Source organism: Cyclopterus lumpus, chromosome 9, assembly GCF_009769545.1.
Source record: "Cyclopterus lumpus isolate fCycLum1 chromosome 9, fCycLum1.pri, whole genome shotgun sequence".
NCBI classification, from domain to species: Eukaryota; Metazoa; Chordata; class Actinopteri; order Perciformes; family Cyclopteridae; genus Cyclopterus; species Cyclopterus lumpus.
The window spans coordinates 10,879,354-10,906,413 of record NC_046974.1 but is presented as its reverse complement, the minus strand read 5'-3'; the positions used below and the strand labels follow the sequence as shown (position 1 = coordinate 10,906,413).

Genomic DNA, 27,060 nt, shown 5'->3' with positions numbered 1-27,060 from the left:
GCCTTTAAGGTGTGAAATGAACACTCTTCTTCTGTTTGGCCAAGCCGGTGACGAAAAGAAATGAAAAAAAAATATATGGTGATGGCATTTCAATAGTTTGCACTGTGACAATGGCAAATTAGACCACAGGGAAAGAAAATATCGGATGACACCTATTAATATTTCAACAATTGCATTATTTGTTAAACACAAAATAACATATTTACATTTAGTAAATAATTACTTCTGAAATTATTCTCTGATGGCAACATAGGCTCAGTGACCTTTGCGTGCTACTTTACAAGAAAGCAATATACAAAACAAGGCGTTCAGGAGCAGATACAAAAGTTGTACTACACTAGACTTTTTATATAAAATGTTCAAGAATTCATGCATCTGGACTATAGAACATGCTGAGCTACAGACTACATAGATCATCTTTGAGTACAACAAAACTATTTACTCTATTAGAAATTATTTGAGATCAAACACAGAATATATTCATAAAGCATCTGTTAGAATGCTAAATATACATGTGCAAAAAGTGTTAACTGCTGTTTTTTCAAGACATTACAGAACAAGTAAAAAGTCACAGGAGCGTTTCCCCCTCCACTTTACTATCATCGAGAATGCTTTATGAATACAATAAATCCATGTATTATGCAATGCAGAACTTCCCCCCTTTCACAGCAGTAAACATGGAAAATAAAAGTACCTCTGTCAAGTATTAGTCTTAAAGTTTTATTTTTTTCATAGATCTTGGACATCTATTTATTTACAGTGTAATGCTCCAAAGTCAGAAATCCCATCGTACTGCAATGAGACACGCACATACGCACAGACACGGTACTAAAGGAGATAGAAGGAACCGACCAGAGTAAATTAATGGGAGGGGGCTAGTACTGCGAAGGAGCATGTACCCTTTTGGTCTTTATCCGTGCAGGAGTGTCCTGGGGGTATCGAGATGGTGAGTCAGTGAGAAAAACCTCTACATCATCAGGCACTTCTTCTAGAAAGTTGGAAGGAACAAGTCCCTTGTGTCCATTGAGCTCGCCCTGAGGAGTAAACAAGGACAGTGAGACCTCTGCTGTGTAACACTTTAAATGGTACGCTATAGTTGAACAGTTTCTCCCCATACTTTGAGGAGGTGTATAGAAGTTTCAAATTAAAGCTGCAATAAAGTTGTGAGATTGAAACTGCTGACACAAAGTCTTCATGGACACAAGCTTGTATCAAAGAACCAGATATGTTCCAATGCAGTTAGCTTGTGCTCTAAATCTTCTTTAAATGTGAGTCACATAACATTTGCTTCCTCAAAATAGAAGCATGGCAGTCTCCTGTGTAATTTAACAATACAAATAGCCTTTATTTTTGTATTTGTGTAGGTTTAGTTATTACCACCAGTTATAATTATTTCTTATATAATATTATTTGTTCTGTTATAGACATGATGCATTGCTATAAATGCAACAATATCACATGAGCTGATGTTCAACAGACATGGAAATAGAAATGTTTAATACTCACATAATAAAAACCATCTTCATCTATTTCACCAAAAACTGTGATGACATCACCGGCACAGAAAGTCAGTTCAGCCTGTCAAAGAAGAAATATCTTTGAAATACATTTGGCTTGTTGTGCAACATGTTTCTGTTGTTTACAGCAGTATAAGTGTGCAGAGGACTTTCCAAAACATCAAATGTACTGGGGTTGGATGAGTTTGAAATCCTTCTCCAAATAAATGTGATGCATCTTAAACACGAGTTTCAATTCAGTCTCAGTGGACGGACTGTTGCAACTGTAAATGCATCAAATGTTGGAACTTTGAAGACAGGATTGCAACACACTGTGCACATCTGTCCTACATGACACACAAACCAAACATAGTGCATGTAGGAATGAGACAGGTTGACAGGAAAGACCAAACCGAGGAGGGGAGATGCTGGCTCAGGCAATGCATGAGGGGCTGTATTCATGATCACCGGGGACAGAGGGCAATGGCCCGCCATCTGAAGCCCACCTCCTCGTTTGCACTCCAACAAACGGGGAACACACACATAGCAGACATTACCGTACCCTCCTCGCCCTCACTCACCTCCTCATTCAGTCTGTTGCCCTCATACTGTGTCGGTGGCAGTGCCAATAGAAAGGTGAGAATAAGTGAACGGGGAGGTGGGGTAAAAAAAACAGCACGGGAAAGTAATTCAGTCCTAGCTTACACAATGCTAACTGTAACTCCTCATTCAACCTCACCTTTGTAAATATAGGCTCTTTTCACAGCAACCATTTTGACAAGTCGGAGCGAGGTAAACACAGGTGTATATCATCAGATTCATTATGGTCCCATTCTGTTTAATGTATCACAGCCAATCCAGTGCCAGCATGTACAATACCTGGCCCAACTAAACACCACTGTAAGAGCCAAATGTGGTAATGAAAATGTAACTATATATGTACACTGGGTGGCGCTGTTCTGTGGTCCTGTGCTTGCCTATATGGTCAATCGGATCATGATTGACGGCAGGTGTTGGACCCCGGAAAGGGCAAACGGTTTTGACCACTCTGGGATTACGAGTGTTGGCTGTTTCCACCGATTTCTTGGCATACCTCGGCAAAGAGAATAAACACAATATATTTATACATACTCAAATGGGTCCATGGGTGATGTCAGCGAAGCGAAAAGAACGCGCAGGTGGAGGCTGAACAAGAGCACGTCAGTCAGATCAATCAAAGGGGAAAAAAACCTCAGTAGCATAAGTACTAGACTAGGCTCTTTTAACAATCACAATTAATGGTTTGATAACACCTGTGTTTACCCTGCAATGACAAGTCAACGTAGCTGTGAAAAAGGGCCTCATTCCCTGAATCACACTTAAAGGAATAGTTTGACATCTTGCCAAGAGTTATACAATCAGTCAATACCACTGGCTTTAGGCTGCAGCTAGGAGATGGTTAGCTTAGCATGACATAAAGACTGAAGGAAACTGAACCAGGGTCTTTCTGAAGGCAACCATATATGCCTATCCGCACCTCGGAAGCTCACTGATTAACATGTTGATCTCTACAAAAACTGAAACTGAAAAAAAATGGCTTGTAAAAAAAGCAGGGTGCCAGACTTGGCTAGGGGCAAGTACCGTACCGTGTAGTTCAGGGGTCCGCGAACCTTATGTTGAATTGGACAATTGTTCATATATTTCTATTATATATTTCATATTAAAAAAACATGAATATATGAGTAATACCTGTGTATTATTTGAATATCTTAGTATTGAATGCACAATAACATGGCACTAAACTCAGTTTAATATAAAACACAATTTTATACAATATATTGATGACCATTGAATTCACTTTTTTGAGAATACCAAACAAATAATTGTTAAGGATACAAAATACCAAAAGAAAAAAAAAACAGTGCAGATGGGAGGTTCCCCCCACTTTTCCTGGATCATTTTGCAGATAGGAGTTTTTGCACTTTGTCCCTGGTGTAGGTGCCAAGTATTTCAGCTTAAATAGTGAGCTTTAGAGATTTTGGTTGCCTTATTTGTTATCTTGTCATGAGATATGTAGGGAGGTACCACTCTCATGTCCGTCATAAAGTTAGTCAGCAGCTGATTAGCTACACTTAGCATCACGACTGGAAGTAGTTGTAAACTGCTAGCTTAGCTCAGTCCATAACCCTCTTAAAACTACAATTTGTCATTTTCACATTTGGGTTTTTGGCCATTAAAATGTTGGATTAAACAAAAAGTTGTAAATTGTTATTAAGTGTGCTTTATACATGCTGGTAGGCATATTTATTAAACTTTTGACAGAGCCAGACTGTTCGCCCCTGCTCCAGTCTCGACGCTAAGCGTCCTTTGTAGATTTATGTTAAATGGATAGACACAAGAGTGATAGCAATATTCTAAGCACTATACTGAAAAGGCCTATTTAAAAATGGCAAACTATACCTTTAAATTCTGAGTTGACAAAACATAAAATCTCATCTTTGTGCCTGTGCACCTCAAATATCACATTTTTACACAGTTATTATGCATTTTTTAACATGATGGTGGTGACAGGATGAACATGACAAAGTGAATAGCTGGAGCCACAGCAGGACAGTACCTCTACATCAACGTTAGGGGAGCTCTCTCGGGGGTCGTAGTCGTACAGAGCCACCATTCTCCGTGTTGACATTGGATGTTGACGACCGCTCCGCCTGTTCCGCTCTATGGATAGGAAACATAATAACAGACAGAAAAAAGATTACTTGGTGGTACTGCTGTAAAAACTTTTTTTATGGATGTGATGACCTGTGACGATACACAATAGCATTGAAAGTCCAACAAACTTTCCAATCTGATCATCTGGTGTGCAAAGTAAACTATTCCTATGTTCATAGTTAGGGAAAGCTTAACGGCAGCAAATACAGTGGGAATTAGCTAAAAGCAGTTCACAGATGAATAAGGATGGTAGGAAGTGGAAAGAAAACAGTATAGATGAAGCAGAAGAGCATCTCACTGGACACAGACCTCTCTTGGACTTTCTGGACCTGCGATTTATTGAGCGGCCATCTTTGAAACGGTCACAGTTCACTTTACAGGAAAGCAGAAAAACAATTAAGTGGGAAGAGTATAGAAAAGGACAAATGCATCAGTATAAGATAGTTCAATAGAGCATTACGTTGGTGATATAAACACAGAGGGTATAAAGGCAAAGTTAAAACAAAGTGGTCCTGAAGTAAAATTATGCCTCACCTAACTTCTCCACAGGAGTGTTGAGTGGCAGGAAGCCCTGTTTTAGGAGCTGGTCCATCATGTCGTCATCCTCTGTTTGGATCTCAGACACCATGTTACAGGGGATCAGACCTACTCGATCACGGACCTTTGCCCTGTAGAAGCCATCTGTGTCTTTATTCCCAAAGACCTAAAGAAACCAACAAAGTGTTGTCAAAAACAAAGACAGATACCATAATTCCTGCAACTAGGGTTGACAAAGATTACTACTATCTACATGTAATTCTAAAGGCAACATTTAAGGGACTAGACTGTTAGGTGTTTAAAGAAAGACTTTATTTTAGGTATGAAACAATCATCTGTAGGCCAGCACCTTGATGATCTGGCCCTCCTTGAATGGCAGCTCCTCATCAGCAGCATCAGGGTTTGGAGACATGGACATGGGGTCATAGTCAAACAGAGCCACGAACACACGGGTCATCTCCTCCGGCTCTGACTCCTCATAGTAATCCGGGGAGCGCCGTCCCCGCCTGCGACCGCCAAAGCCGTCTGAAACATAGAGGAGGCCTCTGCTGCTACTACCAGCCTTATACAGCCACGCTGGCTGTAGAGGCAATGAGAGCAGAAGATGTCTCTTTGTTAGAGCTGACAAGGGAGAGGGCGATGAGATGCATGTGTGAACAAAGAGCCAAAGATCAAATACGATAAGTATGCTTTTAGTTTTAATCTCTTTCACTTTGAAAACGGTACTCCTGTTGTGTTCACAGACCAAAAGCAAAGGATGCTTTTACCAAAAAGGCGTGGCACAATCGGAGCACATCAGGGTTCTTCGTTCACACATCTCTGCTTGCTGGCGTGACAGTCTCTAAACATCATCAGCACAGTACAACACAGCACAGACAGGAAACACATGTCAAGCAGTTTTTGGGGTGCAAGGGAAACTGAATGACTGTGCGCACCAAGAGGACACAAGTAACACTGCACTATTGTTCATTGCTGTTTCACTGCCTTATCTCGCAGAGGCTGATTAACATGCATGCTTTCCTATGAGTGGACATGATGAGAGCATTCCTACATCAAATGCAGGTGTACGGTCATGCTTTTAGGCCACATCTGGAAACAATGTGCAGCGAAAAAGGGCAAAGGAGGCACGTTCCCAAAGGAGATAACACAGCAAATGCCCCAGCAGTTCCTGGCAGTGCAGATATCAGTGAGGGGGAAGGGATGGGACCTGATATCAGTTCCCCATGCATCTCATGGATCTCCATGTAAAATTTTTCAATGGCAGATTGTAATTCTGAATGATGCCTCAGAGAGATTGCAACCAACACTCACTAAGTAACAAAAAGTGATTTTTGAAAGATGTCAAATGTGCTTCAATGGCGTAAAACCTGTTTGACTTTGATGGTAGCAGAGTTGATGAATGTGCAACCGAGTTAGACCAACAAGACAGTCTTTCCTTCTCACTGTATTGTAAACAGATCATGCAAAATTAAAGCAAACGGGCTACTAGCTCAAGAAGGCGGGAGGAGAAGGGAAAGAGGAGGGCAGGCTAAGTTAGTGTGGATATGGTAGGTGAATGGGAAGAGTAAGAGTGAGTTGGGTTTTTTTGGGATTGTAGGAGTACATACAGGGAAGGGATTTTCATTCTCCGAAAAACAGGAAAAGTGGCCAGTCTTGTGATCCCTGGTCAGCTTTATTCAGCTAAGCTTAAACAAAGCAGCTAACTGTCCAGCACAGAACAAAAGACCGCCATATCACTGCATGTTTAAGAAAGATTCTTGGCCTTTTCTGGCATTGTCAAGGTGAATTATCATAGTCAGCTGCACCACATACCATATTGATCCTCTGAGGACATAGATCGCCATATCCTGCGCCGAGCTACACTGCCATAGTAAACATCCTTCTTGATGGGTGAGGGGTTCCCCTCACTCCCCTCACTGTTACTGTCCATGGTGATCTCTACAGAAAACACCAATCACAACGTTACGGTCAGAGATCCCACAGACACACACACACACACACACACACACACACACACACACTCACTCTCTCTCTCTCTGCGCTACCCCATGGCCCATTCACTCATGCTAAGACAGTAGGATGATGAAGTTGCCCTGAGGTGGGGAGTGTACAGGGCAACAGGTTTCACTCTGGAGTCACTGGGTGTAAAACAGCAATGCTTGCACTGTTGCGGGGAGGTCAAATTGGGTGGTCATGTAAACATGTTAACCCACAGTAAACACAGGCATAGGGAGTTCATCTGGGATAACTTTCCTGTAAAACTGCATGTGAACATTTAGCAAATCCGGCTTGTGAGGATGGACAGCTGCAGGGTGGAAAACACCCCACAAAATAAAAGTCTACGTGGTTGTTAAAGCTCTATGGGAGAGATGTATACTATAGCTAGGCTCACATGGGTAAGGGAAACACATGGTATAAATAGCACAAACATCAGTGGCCCTGCAGGTGGGGATGACGCGTCTCCTCGTGTGGTGACCTCACTAACCAATGGATGGGATTGGCCGTTGCTGAGGGGGGTTGCCGATGTGAACCGGCCTCCTCCCCGAGTGGTCCAGACGATCAGCATTTCCATAAGATTGTGAGTTCCCAATGATCTTGAGAGTAAAAAACAAAAGACACAAGGTTAGAACAACAAATCGTCTGCATTGTGAAGATAAGCAAACATTTTTTTTAAATCCCACAATCCTGTTAAAACAACTAAAAAAAACCATAAGAGCAAATGATTTGACTTCCATTTGTCCTTAGGGGGGCAAAATAATATTTAAATGAATCCATAAAACAAGTAAATCAAATCAACCCCCAACACAACAACATGGACTGGGGGTCAGATGTTTAGCTAAAGACCATTTGTTTGGTTTGTTTTGTTCTGTGCATGTCAGCTCCTTGATGGGAAAAGAAAGCAAATGGCAGCACAAAAGATGAAAATGATGAATAAATAGAGAGAGTGGGTGAGAGGAAGTGGCCTGTGATTATGTTAAAAAATAAATAAGATATTCCGATGAGCAGAGCCATTATAGCTTCAGCCTGGGGCTGTGTATTACAACAATCAAAACATTTAATCTATGAAAAATTATGATGAAGAAGAAAAGTTTTTGCCGAAACAAGTGGAAGAGACAAGTAAGAGATGGGTTGAAGGCTCGATCTAGCTTTATTTTGTATATGAAGCAATGAGAGGCAGGAGATGCTTCAAGCACAAGGTGGAGCCATATGGAGGGTGAGTCATGGAGAGTAACAGATGAAGCCAGCAGCTGAGAGAAGGCAGGGGAAGAAACGAAGGGAGAAGCGCTTCCCCATTCAATGCACAGACTTTCCTTGAAATGGAACCGTTCCCCTCAAAGACATGATAAGTCAAAACTTAGTTAAATGGCCTTTAGGTAACTGAAAGCTTTACTTTAATACCACCTGACATACAAGCAACTCACTCAAAATGAAACATAGAATCAGACCAACCATGAACATATGAGAACTTTTCATAAAATGAAAAACAAAATGCAAAATGAAAGAAAGGAAAGGGGGGTAATCATAAAGAAAAAACAGACCACATTTAGAAAACAGAATGGCTGCAGCTTGCTGATGAATAGTACAGCAGAAAGTCTGAATCACACACCAGCGGCTGGTCCCGGTTGAGCCTGGACAAAGACTGGACCCTAGCCTCCCTGTGGGGGCTGTAATAGACCCTGTCCAGCTCGTTCAGCCTGCCCTCGCTCAGAGCCCCTTCCCTGGAGTAGTTTCGTGGCTCGGCCTCCCGACTAGGCCCAAAGTGCTCCCTGTTCCTAAAGTCACCCGTGTGTACCGACTTGGCTGCAGAGAACTCCTCCTCCATGCTGCACTGGCGGGTCAGAGTTCTTTTACGGCCCATTGCCAGCGCCCGCCTTTCTACCGGGCCTTCACAGTGGATGATGTGAACGGGCCCCCGCACGGGGCTCCCATGAGAGTAGTACCCTCGATACCCACGGCCCAGAGAGCCTTCCTCCTCGCTGCCGCAGTCTAACCCACTGTCAGGACTCTTGGTGTTCTGGCGGTTGGGTCGTACCAGGCTGCGGTCGTCTGCGTTGTAGCGGCTGTCGGTGAATCGAGGGGAGGAGCGCTGGCGCTGCAGGGGGCGAGAGTTCTTGCTTTGGGAGAGATGGTTGTGCTGCGGGTACATCCTTCGCTGAGTGTGTGGCGTTCCGGGCCGCCCGCCCTCTTCAAAGCACAGGCGCTGGCCCATGCCGTCCACGCAGTCCGACTCTTCCTCAGCCACCTCGGGGATGCTGTGAAGACGCTTGCTGCGGAGCGACTTCTGCTTCACCACCTCCCGCTGGAGGTCCCAGCAGTCTCTTTCCTCGGCTAAGTCCTGACGCTTGTAATACGCCTTCAGTCGTGACCAGGAGGCAAGGTTCCACAATTTCAAATTTCAGTTAGTAAGTTCAATTCAAGAGGTTCAGTTTAGATTTTTGTGAGGGTTGAATGGTTTTTCGGAGGTTTTAGAACAGGCAGGAAACAACACAGAATGTGAATAGGACAAATGGGGGGGAAAAGACAAAATAAAGACAGAATTAGTTATTTGTGGCAATGTAGTAAGACATGCAGTCTCATTCCGTGAGGAGAAAATGGCATGCTCTGAACAGGAATCTGAGAAGGCTCAAATGTGGAGTGATAGCTGATAAACTGGGCACACAGGTTCAATGTGGAAAAGGGAATTTCACCTGTGAGAAATTGGAAATATCCAAACAAAAAAAGTAAACGGGCTTAGAGACACGGGTGAGAGTTACATGAACACATCAATATGCATGAAATGAATTCAAACTTCTTAAAAAAAATAAAAAAATAACCAAATGAAGCCGAATGAGTGAAATAATCAGCTGCTGAGGACACACTATGTGAGGACACATTTTTAGTGACAATTTCAAATGTAGTGAAACATACAGCACTTCCTTCAGTGTGCTTACCGAAAAACAGAAAACAAGCACATTTCACCATTCATCTTACTACTATTCCTTTACCAATATCTAGCTCAAATTCATATTTATAAATCATAACTTTACATATTTTAAAATAATGTGTTTACAGAAATAAAAGGGTGGTAGATAATGTGCAACAGTGATTTACAAATAGATGGTGATGACAAAAAGGAGATGCAGCATTGGTGTATTTAAAGAGTTAATACACTAATGACTACTCATCATGAACAACACTATACGCATTTACGCAGGGATAACCTTCCCAAATGTGCAATGATTTTGTATTGACTTCTGGAAGCAGGTCTACTTTAATAACAAAGGACCAATCAGCCACTAAAGCACCCCTCACTCTCATAACATGATGGCAGACTGCCTTTACAGCCACACATCCCCACTGACAGACCAAATTAAGACAGGATCATGTACAGACAATGTTAACATTTACAATTTCAATAGAAAAATTAAACATTTGGACATGACAGACATAAACAAGTGTGAATATTTCCATTTAAGTACTCACTTAAATGAGATTCCCATGTGCGCTTGATATGCCATGACCCTTTGATACAGTACAGTATATTAAAATGTGCACTTCAAAATCACATTCTAACATTTGACTTTAACACTTGAGCATGCGGCGTACACACAGGCATTCCCGTGGGCTCAACCTTGATTGACTAATGCAGTGCTGCAGGGGGCGGGTCTAGGAGCAGGCTAAAACAAGGCAGGGGAGCTCAGCCAGGCAAAGCCACGACGGGCCTGGTTGTAGAGCCTGTGAGAGAGAGCGGGTCCCTCTGTGGTTGGCACGACCCGCAAACCTCCCCCCTCACCCTAAACCTCTGGCCACTACAGAATGAAGGTGTGCAATATGTACCTTAAGAGTGTTGTGAGAGTTGATGCTGCGTCTACGGCCCTCTTCCAGTTGCATCTCAGAGTAAAGATCTTCTTCATCCTCCTCCATTATGTCGGACAGGTCCGAACCACGGCTGCTCTCTGTTTGGTACTCCTCACTGTGGCTGTAGTGATGATGGTGGTGCTAAGGGGAAACCAGAGAGAGAGAAAGAGAGATTATTAGATAAAGATCAACAAGTTCAATGTTTTATATTCTTATCTTTTTATTTTGGTGATATCTTTGGTGCTGGATTATGTTGTCCCTATTCGTTCCTATTAGAGAATACCACAGCAATTGCTGATAAGCACCAGTGAAGTCACCTCGAGACTTGGACACCTCCATACAAGTGCTGAAGCAGCTAAAAACTCTAATTGGCCAAAAATACAGAATTTCCTTTAGCTTTTAATATTTGCACTTTAATAAAAGCCGACAGCTATTAGTTTATTTCCGATCAAAGCCAGAGCGTGGTGTTCATAAAGCTGTGTGTGTTGGATTAAAATCATTTTTTGTTTTTTTATTATTTCTTTCTTTTCATTCAATATGGTTTTGCCTCCATGATGAAGGTAATGAATCCATGTTTGATACACATTCCCCGCTTGTCTGAGCACAGCTTGCTTTGTTTTCTGTAAAGTACCTGTCTGCCCAACTCTGAGCCTCTCAGGAATTCATCCACCGAGGCTCCTCTCCTCCTCGCATGAGGAGAGTCGTAGCCATCCTCCTCCTCGTCAGAGTTGAGTGGATGCAAGGTGTTACCTCCCTCACTGAAGATATTCCTTTTCTCAACCTGATAAAACAAATGTTATTTAGAATGAAAAAAGATTGAAAAAATAAGTTTGTATAACATTCTTACGCATCAGTTTTTTTTCTTTTGATTTGTCCACTTTTTGCTAATACAGTTTCCTAATCATTTACAAGAGACATGCAGCTCTAACTGACCAATACTAATTGTTGTGTAAATGGCTTTTAAAGCAGGCTGTATTTCGGAAACAAGTTAACTCACCCGGTTGCCCTCGGCAAACACTCTCTGGGCAGCTTCCCTGGCCATGGCCTTGGCGATGGTGTTGGGGATGGGGGCTCCCTGAGGCTGGGGTAGGATCCTCTGAGGAGAGGGCGATCGCCGTGGCTGGAAGTGCGGCGGCTCCAAGTTGGGTCCACGCATGGGAGGAAGCGGAGAGGGGGATCGCTCCCAGAGCTGGGCTGTCCGAAGTCCCACCTCATGCTCTTTGGTTTCTGGCTCTCTGGCACTTACTAAGGGTTCGGACTTGGGCATGGGGTGGCTCTGGAAATGAGGCTGAGGATGAGTAGGGGGTTGGCACACGGGCTGTGAGTGAGGCGGTGCGTGGGGCAGTGTGTGTGGCTGGGCGTGAGGCAGAGGCTGCACATGGGGCTGAGGATGATTCGGTGGGTACGTTGACGGGTAAGGAGGATGGATTTGTGAGTGTACCGGATGGGACTGTGGGTGGGCCATATGGTGGGAAGGTGCAGTGGTTCGTTGGGATAGGCGTGGAGAGCCCAATAGATTGTTCGGGATGATGGCCACGGGCGAGTCTTGGGACTCTCCTTGTGTTGATAACGTCCTTACAATGATTTCCCTGGCCTCCAGACCCTGAATCCTGTTTAACTCCACGGTCACATAGTCTGCTGTGGGGTATAAGACCTCTGCTATCTGTATTCACATGGGAACCAGAGAGTTTTTTTTTTTTTTTTTAACCAAAGGGCAATTAAAAATGTCAGCACACACATAAATGTACATATTCTGAAATCCTACGATCATACAAACTAACTACATGCCTTTCTAGCTCTCATACCTGTTGGCTGAAGAGAAATACCTGATTATTAAAAATCCTCAAAAGACACATTTTCTTTCCATCCAGGAAGCAGATTTTGTATACATTTTGCTCACATACAGAAACAAATTAGCTGCCTGTGGAAAGGGTATTTTATTCTGGTGCAGCACCATGAAGCCTATGTCAGCTCTCTTTTTTTGAAGTTATATCTAAAGTGATGTCTGTCCTATGATGAGCTGGTGATGAGCATTATATAATTTCTCCAGTAGATGGCAATAGAGCACTACTTATAGAAGTCGTCGTTAAGTAAGGCAAAACCTTTTCGAAGACTTGTATTGACCCAAAAAAATGACTTCCGCCATTTGTTACCTTTTGTCCCTTTGTGCAAACGGCATAGCCAATCACACTGGCCCCGTTTGAAGTTCCCGAAGACGTCAGAGGTGGCGGCTTCCATCTGACTTGCAGGACCCCCTGCGTCTGACCACACTGGACCTGCACCTCCTGGGGAGGGAGAGGGGGCCCTGGGGAGCACAACACACACACTGGATAAGGAGAAAAAAAAAAAAGACAGCTCAACAGAGGCAGAACCATTTCTGTTGATCAAAACATATTGTGCTGACCTCAGTGCTTCCCCCAGTAGCATTTCACAGTGGTATTCTTGTATTGTATGTCTTACATCTAAAGGACTGTATACAGCCTACAGCCTCATGGCATTACCAATAATTGTATTAAACAAATACAAATCTGAGTAGGTATTTTTGATTTCAATGAAACGAAGAGTTGATATGTGCTGTGATAAACTGAGCCAGTGACAGTATGATATATTATTATTAGAAGGATTCTGTGATATTTATGTCTGGTGTTATGTCTCTGTGATGTGTGAGCCCAGATTCATTCATATGCGTACACGTTACATGCGTTACATTGGCAGAAAAAGCAAAGTTTGCTAACATGCGACCATCAGTGTATGTGCCGCAATATCCTGTTGCCAGATTCTCACTGACAATATTCTATGGAGCATCAAAAAAAACAACACAGTTTGCTATTTCCACAATGTGTCAGTGCTGCTTGCATACTAAACAACATTCCCATCTGTGCAGTGCTGCTCCCCTGCAGTCACACAGCGAGAGAGAGGGAGCAGATGCAGTCAGCAGTATCTCCGAGCTGCAACGTGCAACTGTTTGTTTGTCCGAGAATCTCCATCAACACAATCTTGATCACATTACTACAATGACTGTCAGCAGGCAAACACACACACAGAGCCTTGGAACAGCAGCAGCGGCTGTTTGGAGATTTCATTTCCTCTTGTCATTTTCAAACTGTCATAAACAACGAGCTCCTCTGAGAGCTGAAGCGAGTGTATCAATTAATATTTCATTGGAGCCACTTTCATTAATGCTGGACACAAACAGCGGACACTAATTTGTAGGCAGGGAATTGGAGGCTGCTCTGTGTGACTAATAATAATAGAAATGTTGTATCACTAAGAAGTAATGAAGTTGTTTGGAGAACCCATGCCGAGTGTGAGAGCCTAATATAGTTCCTTCAGACAATGTTCTTCGAATTGACAGCAGTTGTTCACCACCGATACTAACACTGTTTCAGACGCTTCTAATTAACATGTTCAATAGATGGATTATTTAATGAACTCGCAGCATGTTAGCTCGTCAGCTGCCAACAGAAAATGTTGATTCAAACTTCAACCCTACTCCCTACTCCCTGTCCTCTCCTCTCTTTCTCCCTCACTACCTCTGTATCCTCCTTAATCCACTCCCTGTCAGCCTTTTTTCTTTTAATTGCTTGACTTAATTTTCTCTCTGTTATGTCTGGTTTGTCTCTTGTGTTCTGAACGATGTCAATATTCAAAATGTGGGTTATCCTTCAGTTTCCATGTTGACTCAAGGTTAAATGATCACACTTCCATTCCTCTGAGCATTTAGTCATAACAATATAAATATGACTGAACTATATTTGATCTGCACCCACATGTGGCTAACCACACAGTATTAATACACAAAAAAATGCTATAAATGTAGCTGGCTGCGGAGACAATGACATTCTCACTTTCAAAGATCCCGTAGCTATAGACAGTCAGGCTGTGAGACCTGACTTATTACTGGCAACAGCGAAGCATCTTCGGGTCTCATTGGAGAAGAAGTCATTAATTTGGCTTCTAAAGATACAGTTTCCAGTGTTTTTAAAGCTCCATTCAGTGCTTCTTTAATGTTTTCACATTGCATTTTTTGTTTGTTATTGTTGTGTTTCCTCCATACGTGCGACTTATAGCAGGAGTACACACACAAATCCTGGAGCTGGCTCGGGAAAAATTAAAATCGTTGAGATGTTTGTCAAGTTTGTAAATGTAATAGGCTTGAAATGTGTGGCTGAGTAAATAAATAGATTGATGCATTAGATTTAAATTATTTTTCATGTTGAGATACCAGATGACTTTGAAAGAGAATATTAGACTAGACGAATCAGATTGGTGGTGTTACCCCCTTTATCATAAATACATTTTTTACACAAAACTTACAAACTGGCTGCGTTTGCAGACACTAACAAAATCAAGACTTTGGTTCAGTCTGATTGCTCTCTTGTTTCCAGGCACAATTGTGTACGCTACCTTCCCAGCACACTAAGCTTGCCCGTCAAACTCGAGCATTTCGCTGCTAAAGAGCATAATATTTATTTATGTATTTTTCTCATGTATTAAAAAGAGCTAAAAAGCAATGCCAGGTAGCCCGAAAACACACCTCCAGATTGTACGTGTGTAGGGCACTGCTTTTGACTTAATGTCAACATGCTAACATGCTGATGTTAAGCAGCTATGATGTTTAATTATGTTTTAAACATCATAGCTTAGTTTTGTGTGCATGCTAACATTTGCGCATTACCACTAAACAAATTGTACTGATGGAAATGTGATTAGGTGGTTTTGTAAGAGTTGGTCCTTATCCTTAGGATGAGTATGAATGTTTCATCGCAGTCCATTCAATAGTTGCTTTACAACAAACACAAATGTCAAAGGTAAATAGTCCCGCATATAAATACTCCTGTACCTTCCAACCAATCAAAGCGCTGCACACTACATGTGTACATTCACTCATTCACACACACATTCATACACTGATGTACATAGAATGCAGATGGCATAAAAGTGCCACCTGCCCATCAGGATCTAAACTCATTTACACACTGATGACACAGCCTTCAGGAGCAATTTGGGGTGCAATGCCTTGCCCAAGGACACTTTGAATCCCCGGAGGAGCCGGTCTGACCTACCTCTGACTCACAGCCGCACCTCAACCTTACTGTGTTGCTAGAGAAAAAGTCAGGGCATCCTAAGAGTCATTAGGATACACTCTCTGGGAACTATCTGTACGACTGGCAATATTCCAGTCTGGACAAAAGCAGTGGACCAAGAGACCAACCAACAGACGGACTTTGCCATCCCTTAAGCTGTCCTAGGGTGGCTAAAAATATCCCAGTAGGTCCAGCCATAAACAATAAAACCATACCGCACAAAGAAAAAAGTCCCTGCGTTTATGTGCTTTACTGAACAGATAAGAGTAATAATGTGAATACTGTTTTGGAGGCTGACCTGCAGGCTGAGTGCAGAACTCCACAGAGATTTCCCTCTTATCCCTTTGATCCATCGGAAGCTGCCAAGGCACCTGATGTGGCTGTGCCACAACCTTCACCTTGTAAATGGTCATGGGCTTCAGGTTGAAGAACTTGTACTTATAGCCCCCTGCCTTGACCATATCGTACTCGGCACCATTGAGGAATATGGTGTGACTGTAGTTGCTGTTGCTGGGCATCCAAGAGAGCTCAGCAGAGAGCTGCGTGATGCTGTCCACCCGCAGGTAGTAAGGTGCCACCACCACATCCTTTCCCACGAGCAGAGTGCACCGGAGGTCGTCCGACAGGCCCCGGTCAGTGATGCTCTGCACTGAGATACGATAGGTGTTTGTGGCAAGATTGAGCTTTTCAAGAAGAGTCTTTGTCCTGCCCCCGTAGGGGACACTCATGCGCAACTCCTTATCCACCAAGACATTGTAGCCACTGATGGAGCCCCAGCCCGGTGGGACCACAGGAGGATCCCAGCCAATGATCACACTCTTGGCCAGTTGTTTAATCAGGTTGATGCGGCGGGGATAAGGCACAATGTCTTCACCGACCTCGTCAGTGCTGACATCCAAGGTTCCTGTCCCGTTGCTTGTGGAGCCCAGGAAGTCCATGCCCAAGCTGCTGGTGCTTATACAGTCTAGTTTACTGTCAGACAGCAGGCTGCTTATGCCTGTTCTGGTTCCTGTGCCGAGTTTCAGTCTCTGAGGCCCCAGGCTACTGTGGTTGAGGTAGCCAGGTTCTTTAGCTACTGTCTCCCTGTGCTGGACAGAGGGTGTCTCCTCATCTTGGACAGATTCCACAAAATTGGACGGGACGAGTCCCCGTTGTCCATCCAGCAGCTCTCCTGAGAAACAAAAAGACGATAGTTGGTATTGTGGTGATATTAAGGATAGAGGATTAAACAATACCAAGGCAGGTCAGACCTTCATAAAAGCCATCTTCATCCATTGTCCCGTAAACGTAGAGATACTTCCCTGCCACCAGTGGGAGCTCTGCCTCAGGATTCTCATTAGGCCCGTCATAAGGATTGTAACTACAGCGAAAAACATAAAAGGACAATTCAACTGCAGACATCATTAACTTTTGTATGTAAACCACTCTAGTTATCTAATATGCATGTCAAGGAAACATGCATATTAGATAACTAGAGTGGTTTACATACAAAAGTGCTGCTTTGAAATTATAATTTTTTTTTATCAATGTATTCCGTTTTTATTTTGTAGAAATGTGAGAGAGCTGAGGACAGTGTGGGTTGAAAGCTCTGGCCCTGTTTCACATATTTGTGCTCTGAGGATTTCAATTATTTTTTGTGCTGAAATACTGAATCATCTTTAAGACCACAGCCTTAAGCTCTGTGAGAGAAATCAAATAGTCTCCGCAAGATGTGTCCATGACTTGTTTACACTGATCAACCAGTTCAGTTCAGAGGTATGTAGAGGATATTCAGCCACCTCGCTTGTGTTAGTTATCACCCTTTTTTTTGAACAGTCAACTGTTCTGAGTGTTGCTTATTATGTGAGTACAAAGCTCCTGTTAACACTTAAAATGTAGTGAAACTCACTAAAGGTATTTCCAAAGTTAAAGCACTATAAATGACTTTATAGAACGTGTTGGCAACAGTAAGGGTCTCATCCTGCACTGATCTGATTACAAACTCCAGAAAGAGGTTGTATGTTTGTCCGAATTCAGTTATTTAAGTGAAACAATCTACATGGTGAAGAAGGGAGTAAATGACTGTGTATTGGTGTGCACGTACCTGTAGCGAGCAATACAAAGACGAACCTTCCCTGTGAATCTCGGTTTGGACCTGGTGGTTGAGCTGAGCTCTTTGTCCATCTAATGTGAAAAAGACACAAATATTTTCAACATCAAATTCTCCTTCTTTGTGTTTTCACCTTTCACCTCATTTTCAGAAAACAAGCATTTTTCGTTGACATTATTTTCTATCTTATGGAGGAAAGAGCAAATTTCCTCATTTGAGTTTAGTATAAATGTTTACAGAGAGTGTCAAAAAAACAGTGTCTCTCAATCCCGGTGTCTTTGCTAAACTGAAGCTGCATCTTTTTACCGAGATTTTTTCAAACTGCTATTAAAGACATCAAAGGTGAAACGACAGATCTAACATTGATGAGTTGAGCTCACTTAATGCTGTTAAGGAGACACTTTTAAATATTGTCTCTTGCTGTTGGTGGAAGTTCACATACCTGACAACCAGTTTTCATTTGGAAAAAAACAGGGCAGAATATAGCATCTAAGTTAGGGATTCTTCTCTTTGCAGCCCCACATTGTCATTTTGGATGTTTAGATGGTCTTGCCAAGTTTGTTAGATGTCAAGCAAAGTGTAAATGGAGAAATATGCATTAAGGCAAAAAACATATGGGAAACAAATACACACTATTAGATACCTCAGGGAGGAAAGCCCGTGCTGGGCTGCTGACTCGACCGCGAGTGAGGAATGTTGGCTTGACAGAAAGGAGCTCTGGCTTGTCTCCACTGATCTGGAGTGGACGAATGAACTCAGATATCAAGGATCTGCTTGTTGGAGCCTCATTGCCTGTGTAACAAACAGAGCTTCTCTCATTAGATCTCCACATCACAATACAACAGAACTAATATCAAACGTGTGACTCAAAAGAGAGAGAAACAGAAAAGTAACACAACATTTTAACATTGTGTCTGGCATTGTCTAAACACATGATCTACACTGTATTAAAATGTAATCCAAACCACAAAGCAGGACCAATAAACAGTAACAGTAATTGTACTATGACATGATCTACTCACTCTCCTTTCAAAGGTATTAAAACGTGTTTTAAACGTACTCTTCGGTTTCCAAAGATAAATAACAATACAATGAATTATGTAAATTAAATTATTATTTATTGTCAAACTGTAAAAACACCTAAATAAAATATGAAGTATAAAAAATAATAAAAACTTGATTTGTTGTATGATACATACTTCTGCAATTGGAAACATTTGAATCTTCACAAAAGCAATCAAAAACAAACGGAGAGCAAGTTTTGCCAGCCAGAGGCTATTCTCACTAAGATTGATTAATTCATTAACGGTTTCTGTTTACTACGAATTAAGTCAGAAGCCTCTCAGACGATGTGTTCACCTCGATGTGTTCACCTCGATGTGTTCACCTCAAAGCGAGGGAACAGACTCCTTTTCCACTGTATATACAGTGTGGAGTTTTTGCCAGCAGCTCTCTCATGACAGAAATGATACATTTATTCAATGGCACGGTGCCAAATTAATTTAGTTTAATTTATTAACTTCGGTCGAAAATGGGATTTCAGCCACTTATTGTATGATATGATAATAAATACTTAATATATGAATATGAAACATATCAAAGTAAAAACCATAACTTGATCTCAGCAGAATGAACTTAGACATACCTTTTCCTATGGGGGCAGCCAGTCCATTAAGGAGCTGTGAGAGGGTTTTGTTGGGCGACCCAGGAGATTCACAAACAGTTAAGGGGTCAGCGCTGAGGATATCAAACTTCCCAGTCTGGAGCCGGAACTTCTCCAGCTCTTTTGAGAGGAGGTTGAACTGCTCACTCTGAGAGCGACATTTTTCCTCCAGCTCGCGAACTTTGGCCTGATTGTGGTGAAGGAGGAGAGTCGTCAAGAGAAGGAGTGTGAGATGGAGAGAGACAGACAGAAAGAAGGACAGACAGACAGGGCCAAGGAGAGAAAGGATGGGAAACATAGGAAAACAACAGAAGAAGTAAGGAAACCAGAGGATGCAGGACTGAACATTCTGCACACAGAAATACTAGAATACACACAGTAGAGCAGGTACGTAAGATGCTATACGTCTACTGTCTACACACAAATAGGAATAACATTGAATTTACGACTCACAACAAGTGGACTGGGCATTACAGAGAAAAACCTTTTTAAATGACCCACTAAAAACAGTATAAAGATCACATGCACAACTACAGTTAATTGTAATAATACTAATTTAAAAAATGTCTTGCGCCAAGACAGTTTATGCACACCCAAACTGCACAGTGTCTTAGAGGATGAGGCTGAAGATGTTCTTTAATTTTTTTATTGTCAAGTAATCCCTTTTAAAGACCAAAACTAACAATTGTTGTCCTACTAACAACTATTGTCTTATTCCTCTGTGTCATAGAGCTCCATTATTGTCTAACACATCAATGAGCCCCACTGTTACAATGGGTGACATGTTCCATCATAATCACCAACATGGGCATTGTGGTTTATTTGAAAGGAGCAGTATGTAGAATGTAATGACATCTAGCTCCGAGGGTGCGGATTGCTACCAGCTGAACACCCCTCCGCTCCCTTTTCAAGCGTGTCAGAGAACTACGGTGGCCTCCAAGTAACATAAAAGAGACAGTGTTTGGTTTGTTCGTTCTGGGCCGCGATAGAAACATGGTGGCGCAACATGGTGGCGCAACATGGTGGCGCAACATGGTGTAATCTGTAAAGAGGACCTACTTTATGTGTAAATACTAACAACTCATCCTAAACTAATGAAAACATAGTTATTAATATCATATTACATTTACACCTAAATCCTACACACCGGTCCTTTAAGTTAATCCCACAAATTGAATACATCTTTGCTGCTGTAAATAATAAGTAGAGGCCAACGTGTATTAATCTGCAGTATAGTTAAGTGTGAGTTATTTAATATTTGCTAAAAGCTACAGTGTGCTTCTTTTTTTTAACGTATTTAAATATGTATTTGTGACAATCCAGAATATTTGTTTTAAAGATATCCATGTTCATTGTAAATAATTGGACATCGGGCTGAAAGCCACAGACAACGTATGGAAGTTAGTGCATATTGTCGGTTAATGGTCATTTCATGGGATTTGTTGATGACAATGACAAATATATAAAATAACATCAGCCATATATACTTTAAGAGCAGGAAACTTAAATGCACAAACTAACACTGACAAACTGAGCATGATTGTGTGGGCAGGTATAAGGAAAAGTCCAGGTGCTAGAGCATGAGGTCTGGAGTTGAATGATTGATCAGAAATCACTTTTCGATCTCAAACTGACAACCATTTGAAGTGCAGATGCTCTGGAGGACACTGAAGCCACCATGGAATTTCTTTAGCTCTGCCCAACACACAGCAGCGCCCCCTGCAATGCTTTCTATGCTCTATGTCCTGACGCAGAGTCCATTTCATGCACACAGATTGTTGCTGGATATAACATGCTGTTAGACAACGAAGGAAGTCTTGCAGTTGTGAAATATTATTATTATTATTATTTCAAAAGCATTAGTTGTAATAGCTTCATACACTTCTCAGCTGTATGGCAAATAGTTTTTAAAAACACATGCTGACTAACAGACATGCAATGCTACAACTACAGGATCACATTCACTATTTGCCAATGTGATCCTTTGACAATAATACATTCTTATACAATAAGAAAGCTAAAATCTACTGGATGCATAGATACATAAATGTAATGACTAATATATATGAACTATAGGTGAAAAAATCTGCAATACATAAAGACTTCCAGACTTTTTTGCAATATAGTTTACCAATTCAATTAGTTTATCCATTCATTTATTGTAGCCTGATATTTTTCTTTGTTCACATTTAAACACACATTTCTAACACGTGTTTGGTCTTATAAAGTTAAATTTGCACACCTCAATGTGTTGATGGGCTTTGATTATGTGGGATTGAGGTCGGTCAGTGAGGCCCCAGGCATTCCTCTTTAATTGAAGTCGATCCATATTCTGAATCTTTTCATCAATTGTTAAGTGTTGCTGAATTTTTCTTTATGATCAAGTCAGAAAGACCTCCAGTTTATGCTGTCAGTCAAGTTCCAGACTTTCAAATAGCTCTCCCCTTGTGAGTTTGCTTTGATGGGAAATGTGAAACAGAGCTGAGTGGGTAGTAAAGCCCAAGAAAAGAATATTTCTGAAAACCAAAAAGCAAAGAGCACACATCAGATTAGTTCTGAACTGATGTATGCTTTATGTTACCCTGTACCTCTTGAGTACCACTTGTATATTTTATCGTGTTTATCATTAGTACAAAACTTAGATCATGATGAATACATGTGTTTGTAATGTGGTGTTTCATCACCATACCTGCTACTATTGACTTTACTGGGAAAGATGTCGAAGAATATTAAGTAAATAAATAAAAAACAATTCTGAAATACCTGCATGCTGTCCAAGTGGTTCTGTATAAGCATAAACACACACCCATTTAGTAAAAAGAGATGTAGGAAAGAAATAAAACACAATTACACATGTGATCACTCGTACACATCTTGTACGCATCAACCTTATTACAATGCTAAAAGGAAGATGAAATAATGCCTGTCTGTTTACGATGTATTTACCTGACTGAAAAAGGCTATTTACACAACTTTATTAAGTTTAAATGTGTAGCTCACAGGTCAATTTAACAATATTATAAAAATAAATCTATCAGCCCAGGATTCATATCTTAAAACATAAGAAAAAAGAAGAAAAAAAAGAGCATAAAGGTTCAGTGAGGTCAAGAAGAGTCTGTAGAGATGTCTCTAGGTATACACAGGTCTGCCTCGGGGCTGACTAGTCCCTTATCCTGCAGCAGTAACCACATAAACACACAGTCATCCCCCCCCAGAGTCCAGACGCTCACCTCTAACAGATGGACAGCGCCTTCATGTTCCTTTTTTGCCTCAACCTGAGCCTGGGAAATACAGGGTGCAGCGTTTCAGTTCACCTTCATTTATATTGCAGTATATATATTATATTATATTATATTAAGTTTCAGTTTAAAACGCCAATGAAAGGCCTTTGCAGACAAAACGGAAACACCTTTTCATTCACTGGCGATTTGGGTGAAAATGTTTGAAAAGAAAGCCACCGTCTCTGTCAACACTTTGAGAGGCGACGATGAAGGATGCCTCTTACCTCCACTTTGTATTTTTACCTCACATTTAACCCTTTAAAATAATCTTGATTCAGGCAATTCTCACTTACCCACAATCAGCTCTATATATTGTGGCTTTTCTCGCACCATTTTCACCTTCTATATCTTGTTTTTTTTCCTAAATCATATTTCATTGTCAAAACCGTGAGTTATGCAACGCCAACATTAAACAATTATAGGCATGCAAGATAAGTAATGTATCAAGGAAGCATTCGTAATTCAGTTTACTGCACTTACCTGTGAAGCCCACTTGCCCGAGAGCATTTAAACCTGAGGTCAAACTACCAGTTTGGGTACCGGATCCAGCCCACATCTGGCCCACAAACAAATCTTTAGTTTTCTAGTTTTCTCTAATATAGAAATCATAGAAATCGTTTAATTTCCAGTAAGGCTCCTAATCCAGCTATAACACCAGCTATAGAGCTGGAAGTTTGATACCACTCTCTTTAGTTTAGCTAAGCATAAAGACTGACTATGTTGCCTCTGTCCAAAGAATTAAAGAAAATCATGCAACTAGCAACGACTCCAGGAAGTTACTGGCAGGCCAAAGACTCAACATGATGTGCAGTATAGGAGCATCAGCACTTGACCTAATGCCCGACAGGACTCTTTACAAGCACACTTCACCCCCCCCTAATGCCTCTTTCTAAAAGACAAGCTGATATAAAGAAATAGACAATTTCAAGAGAAGCTGACTTTTTGAAAAATGGAGTTTAATGCGACTGCTTCCTGCATTACACACATACAGCTAACATTCTCCTGGAATACAGGGTGTTCAAGTGCCCCGTCTAGTCAAGAACAACCTGGCCACTGGCCCACATTCAATTCGAGTTTGAGAAGTCTCATTGACTTAAACCATCCTGAAAATGTAATCCCAGTTATCTCATACTCCAACTGAAACATGATTTGTTGCTACAATATTATGTAATGCAGGTGCGACCTTGGCCTCAAGTGTATGTTTGCTGAAGTTACATCCGAGATGTAAAAATGACTTTGACTTAGGCTCTGTTCAAATGTATGCAATTTTAACAAAGACATTTTAAATGATGTTCAATCAATAATAAATTAAGGAGGCTATAGTGCAATCAAGAGGGATGCAGTTTGGCTATTATAGAAGCATTAAACGGTGTAGAAATGCACCACATCTGTGTTCCACATGAAGAGCATCTGTGGACTTTGCAATTTCATAAATCTACTTTGCAGGCAATTAATTTAGGAGAATGCAAAGAGCAGCAAGTGTTTGAAGGAAGATAAGGCAGTAATGAGCTTCTGTTAATGAGAGAAAGAAGCTGAGAAGTCTGCCTGTGAAAGGCTGACTGTGAAGTTAGAAAAACATTGCAGCAACAGCAACACAGGGGTACACACTGTTTCTAGAGAAGCCATTCGTGACAATTCCTATCACGTTCACAAGTATCAGCCATCGCTACCATTGCTATGCTTGCTTTGACTTTACAGTCAGCTCCAGTGCACAGAGGCCCGACCATCAAATGGCCCGGGCCAGCATTTTTGTTTAAGCAAGCCTAAAAAGTGTCAAATCTACTCTGGGTTTTGAGTGTTTGATTTGCTTGCTTGCAACAAACAAGAGGAGTGCTCCTGAAATGTTGAGCACTCAGGGTTTGGAGAGAGATAGACAGCTGAAGGATGGGGTTGAGAGGATGCACTGGGAGAGCTCTAGTCATGCCAATGATGAAAATGTTGAGAGAAGTGAGTGCTGCAGCCTCTTTGCTGTGCTCTCTCTATTACAGTCTTTGAGTTGACTTTCACCTTTGTTGGAACAAAAAGCTCTTTGACTTATGACACAGGCCCAGGCTGAGCAAACAAGAAAGCCCAAAGCTCTGGTGCTGTGAGTGTAAGTAGCCTGCGCTCCCTTACCTTCTGAAGAACTTCAATCTCCTGCTGCTTTGCATTGAGTACAGCCAAGGCCTGCTCATGCTCCAACTCTAGCTGCTGCCTCCGCTCTGCAGCCTCTCGCATATGCTGTCCGCAGGGGGTGCAGGGGTGGAGAGCCGGGAGGGAGGATTGTATGGGGGGGAGCATAGAGAGGGATGCTGTTAGTGGAACTAAAAACCCATCGGCACTCAGCCAACACAAAATGCATCTCCAGTCTTCGACTCCACACACAGAGACAACAAAGGTGTTACATGTGCATACACACACACACACACACACACACACACACACACACACACACACACACACACACACACACACACACATACATATCACACATCGGTCATACAGAAGCTGGACAACAGTGTGCTGACCTTTAAACCCTTAAAAACAAGAAAGACATAAACTATGCCACAGCAAAGGCCATGTGAGAGCGGTTTATATCAAATGATCTGCGGGAGAGATCACATCAAATTGTTCACATAAGGTGCTTAAGGAAGAGGACTAAAGATGCTTTACTGTGTGATCAAAAAGAAAACTAACATCAATCCACAGTGAGGTTTGCTGCCCTCTTTAGAGAACACAATACCTGTCAGAAGTCTGGCTACTGGTACTGTTTGAAAAGCTGTCCACAGTTATGTTGTCTTTGTATGATCAATGCAGGGTTTTACGTTACATGAAAAGGGTGAGCAAACTCTGTAGCGTGCTCACTTATCCGTGGTCATCCATAACAACAAAAGAAGCCATACAATACAAGGGACCTAATGCTAGGCTCTTCATAACACAATAAATATGCCTGTGTCATCCAGTCACATCACTACTTCCACTTTATGTGAATACTTGCGATACTGTCAGGTGAAAGAAGCAAATAACTTTTTCATGCCAGTAAAAATCAAGGTCTAAGATAGGTAATGTCATCAAACTTCTAGGTGACATTATCATCATGAAGGCTGACGGAGTCTCTCTATTTCCTCGTCCTCCCCCTCGTCCTCCCGTCATCATAATGCCAAACTCTTTGCCCTGCCTCATGCAAAAAAATCACATTCCACATTGCTGTGGTTGTGGAGCTGGTGTGTTTGGTAAGTGGCCCACGGATAAAGGGAGAAATAAGCACAGCCACTGAGGTGGACAGAAAGCATTCAGATTGAATAGGACTGCAACATAATATGGAGCTAAATCCATGCCAATAGTTTTGTTCATTTGAAAAAAAGATTTTAACCTGAAAATTCAAGTTTTGGTCTTGAACATTGAAAAATTCAACAATGTATTCGAAATAAAAATAAGTGTATGAAAAGTTTTGTTGGTTTAAATATAATTTAGATTCAGTTCTGTTTTTTTTTCTCGAATAAAATATATTTTTTCATTTTTCAGACTGATCTGACCCCATACGCTGGAGCCAGCAGGCGGACCGGGTGGAGCAGACGCCATCGCAGAATCACGCTGTGTTCAAGGTGGTGTGTGGAAGTGCGAAACCACGCCCCCACGCCACATCCCGGCCAAAAGTCTGAAAGTTGAAAATATAAAATATGCTACTGAAAAATGATAAAATATATTTTATTCGAAGAAAAAAAACCAGAACTGAATCTAAATTATATTTAAACCAACAAAACTTTTCATACACTTATTTTTATTTCAAATACATTGTTGAATTTTTCAATGTTCAAGACCAAAACTTGAATTTTCAGTGAATTTTCAGGTTCAAATCTTTTTTTCAAATGAACAAAACTATTGGTATGGATTTAGCTCCATAATATACCCTAACAGATGGACATAGCAGTGATACCTGAACAATCTAGCAGGGGGAGAAGGGACAGGGAAGGTGGGAATAGACCGATCAGGGAGGGTAGGACAACTTGAAAGGGTGGAATAGGAAAGGAAAGGGAGGCAGACTGCTCCAAGCTTCTACTCTTTCACAGCTCCCGGTCAGACCTCCAAACACGACACTGGAAGGCAACAGACATGTCAGGGACATTAGACAGTATAGCGGAAGATAACCAGATGGAGGCAGTGTAGCGCAGGTAGGAGAAGGGGTACTGGCAAGGCGATAGGCTCCATAAAAACACCTGAATTAGGATAGATGGACTACTAGGACTAGAAATGCACACAGTACTGAGAGACAGTGCGGTCAAGTCTGCCCTTGGAGCTGGCATCCTCACCTTGAGCACCTGCTCTAGGTTCTCCAGTTTGCCTTGGAGCTTGTTCCTCTCCCACAGGGCTAAATCTCTCTCCTGCGTCACAGCAC

The 27,060-nt window shown here is 41.8% G+C and overlaps 1 protein-coding gene across 1 annotated transcript; it reads right to left on the bottom strand.

Annotated features, from left to right (window-relative positions):
* Window positions 1-4: 4 nt before the first annotated feature.
* rimbp2 (RIMS binding protein 2) lies at window positions 5-27,060 on the bottom strand. Its single transcript, XM_034541881.1, has 21 exons — window positions 26,975-27,060; window positions 24,801-24,905; window positions 22,635-22,685; window positions 19,387-19,591; window positions 18,385-18,533; window positions 17,736-17,815; window positions 16,903-17,012; window positions 16,688-16,823; window positions 15,951-16,639; window positions 12,719-12,870; window positions 12,063-12,228; window positions 11,563-11,864; window positions 11,197-11,346; window positions 10,545-10,706; window positions 7,213-7,321; window positions 5,077-5,252; window positions 4,725-4,893; window positions 4,093-4,196; window positions 1,507-1,578; window positions 900-1,034; window positions 5-31 (listed from the first exon to the last, which is right to left on the bottom strand). The coding sequence occupies exons 2-21, from the start codon at window positions 24,900-24,902 to the stop codon at window positions 5-7; spliced, it is 3,246 nt and encodes a 1,081-aa protein (XP_034397772.1). The 5' UTR covers window positions 24,903-24,905; window positions 26,975-27,060.

Coding starts and splice junctions, on each gene's coding strand:
- rimbp2 (XM_034541881.1), bottom strand. CDS start 24,902: ATGCGAGAGGCTGCAGAGCGGAGGCAGCAGCTAGAGTTGGAGCATGAG. Junction 4,197..4,724: donor CACTCCTGTGGAGAAGTTAG/GTGAGGCATAAT, acceptor TCCTATCCATAG/AGCGGAACAGGCGGAGCGGT. Junction 1,035..1,506: donor ATGAAGATGGTTTTTATTAT/GTGAGTATTAAA, acceptor TTTACTCCTCAG/GGCGAGCTCAATGGACACAA.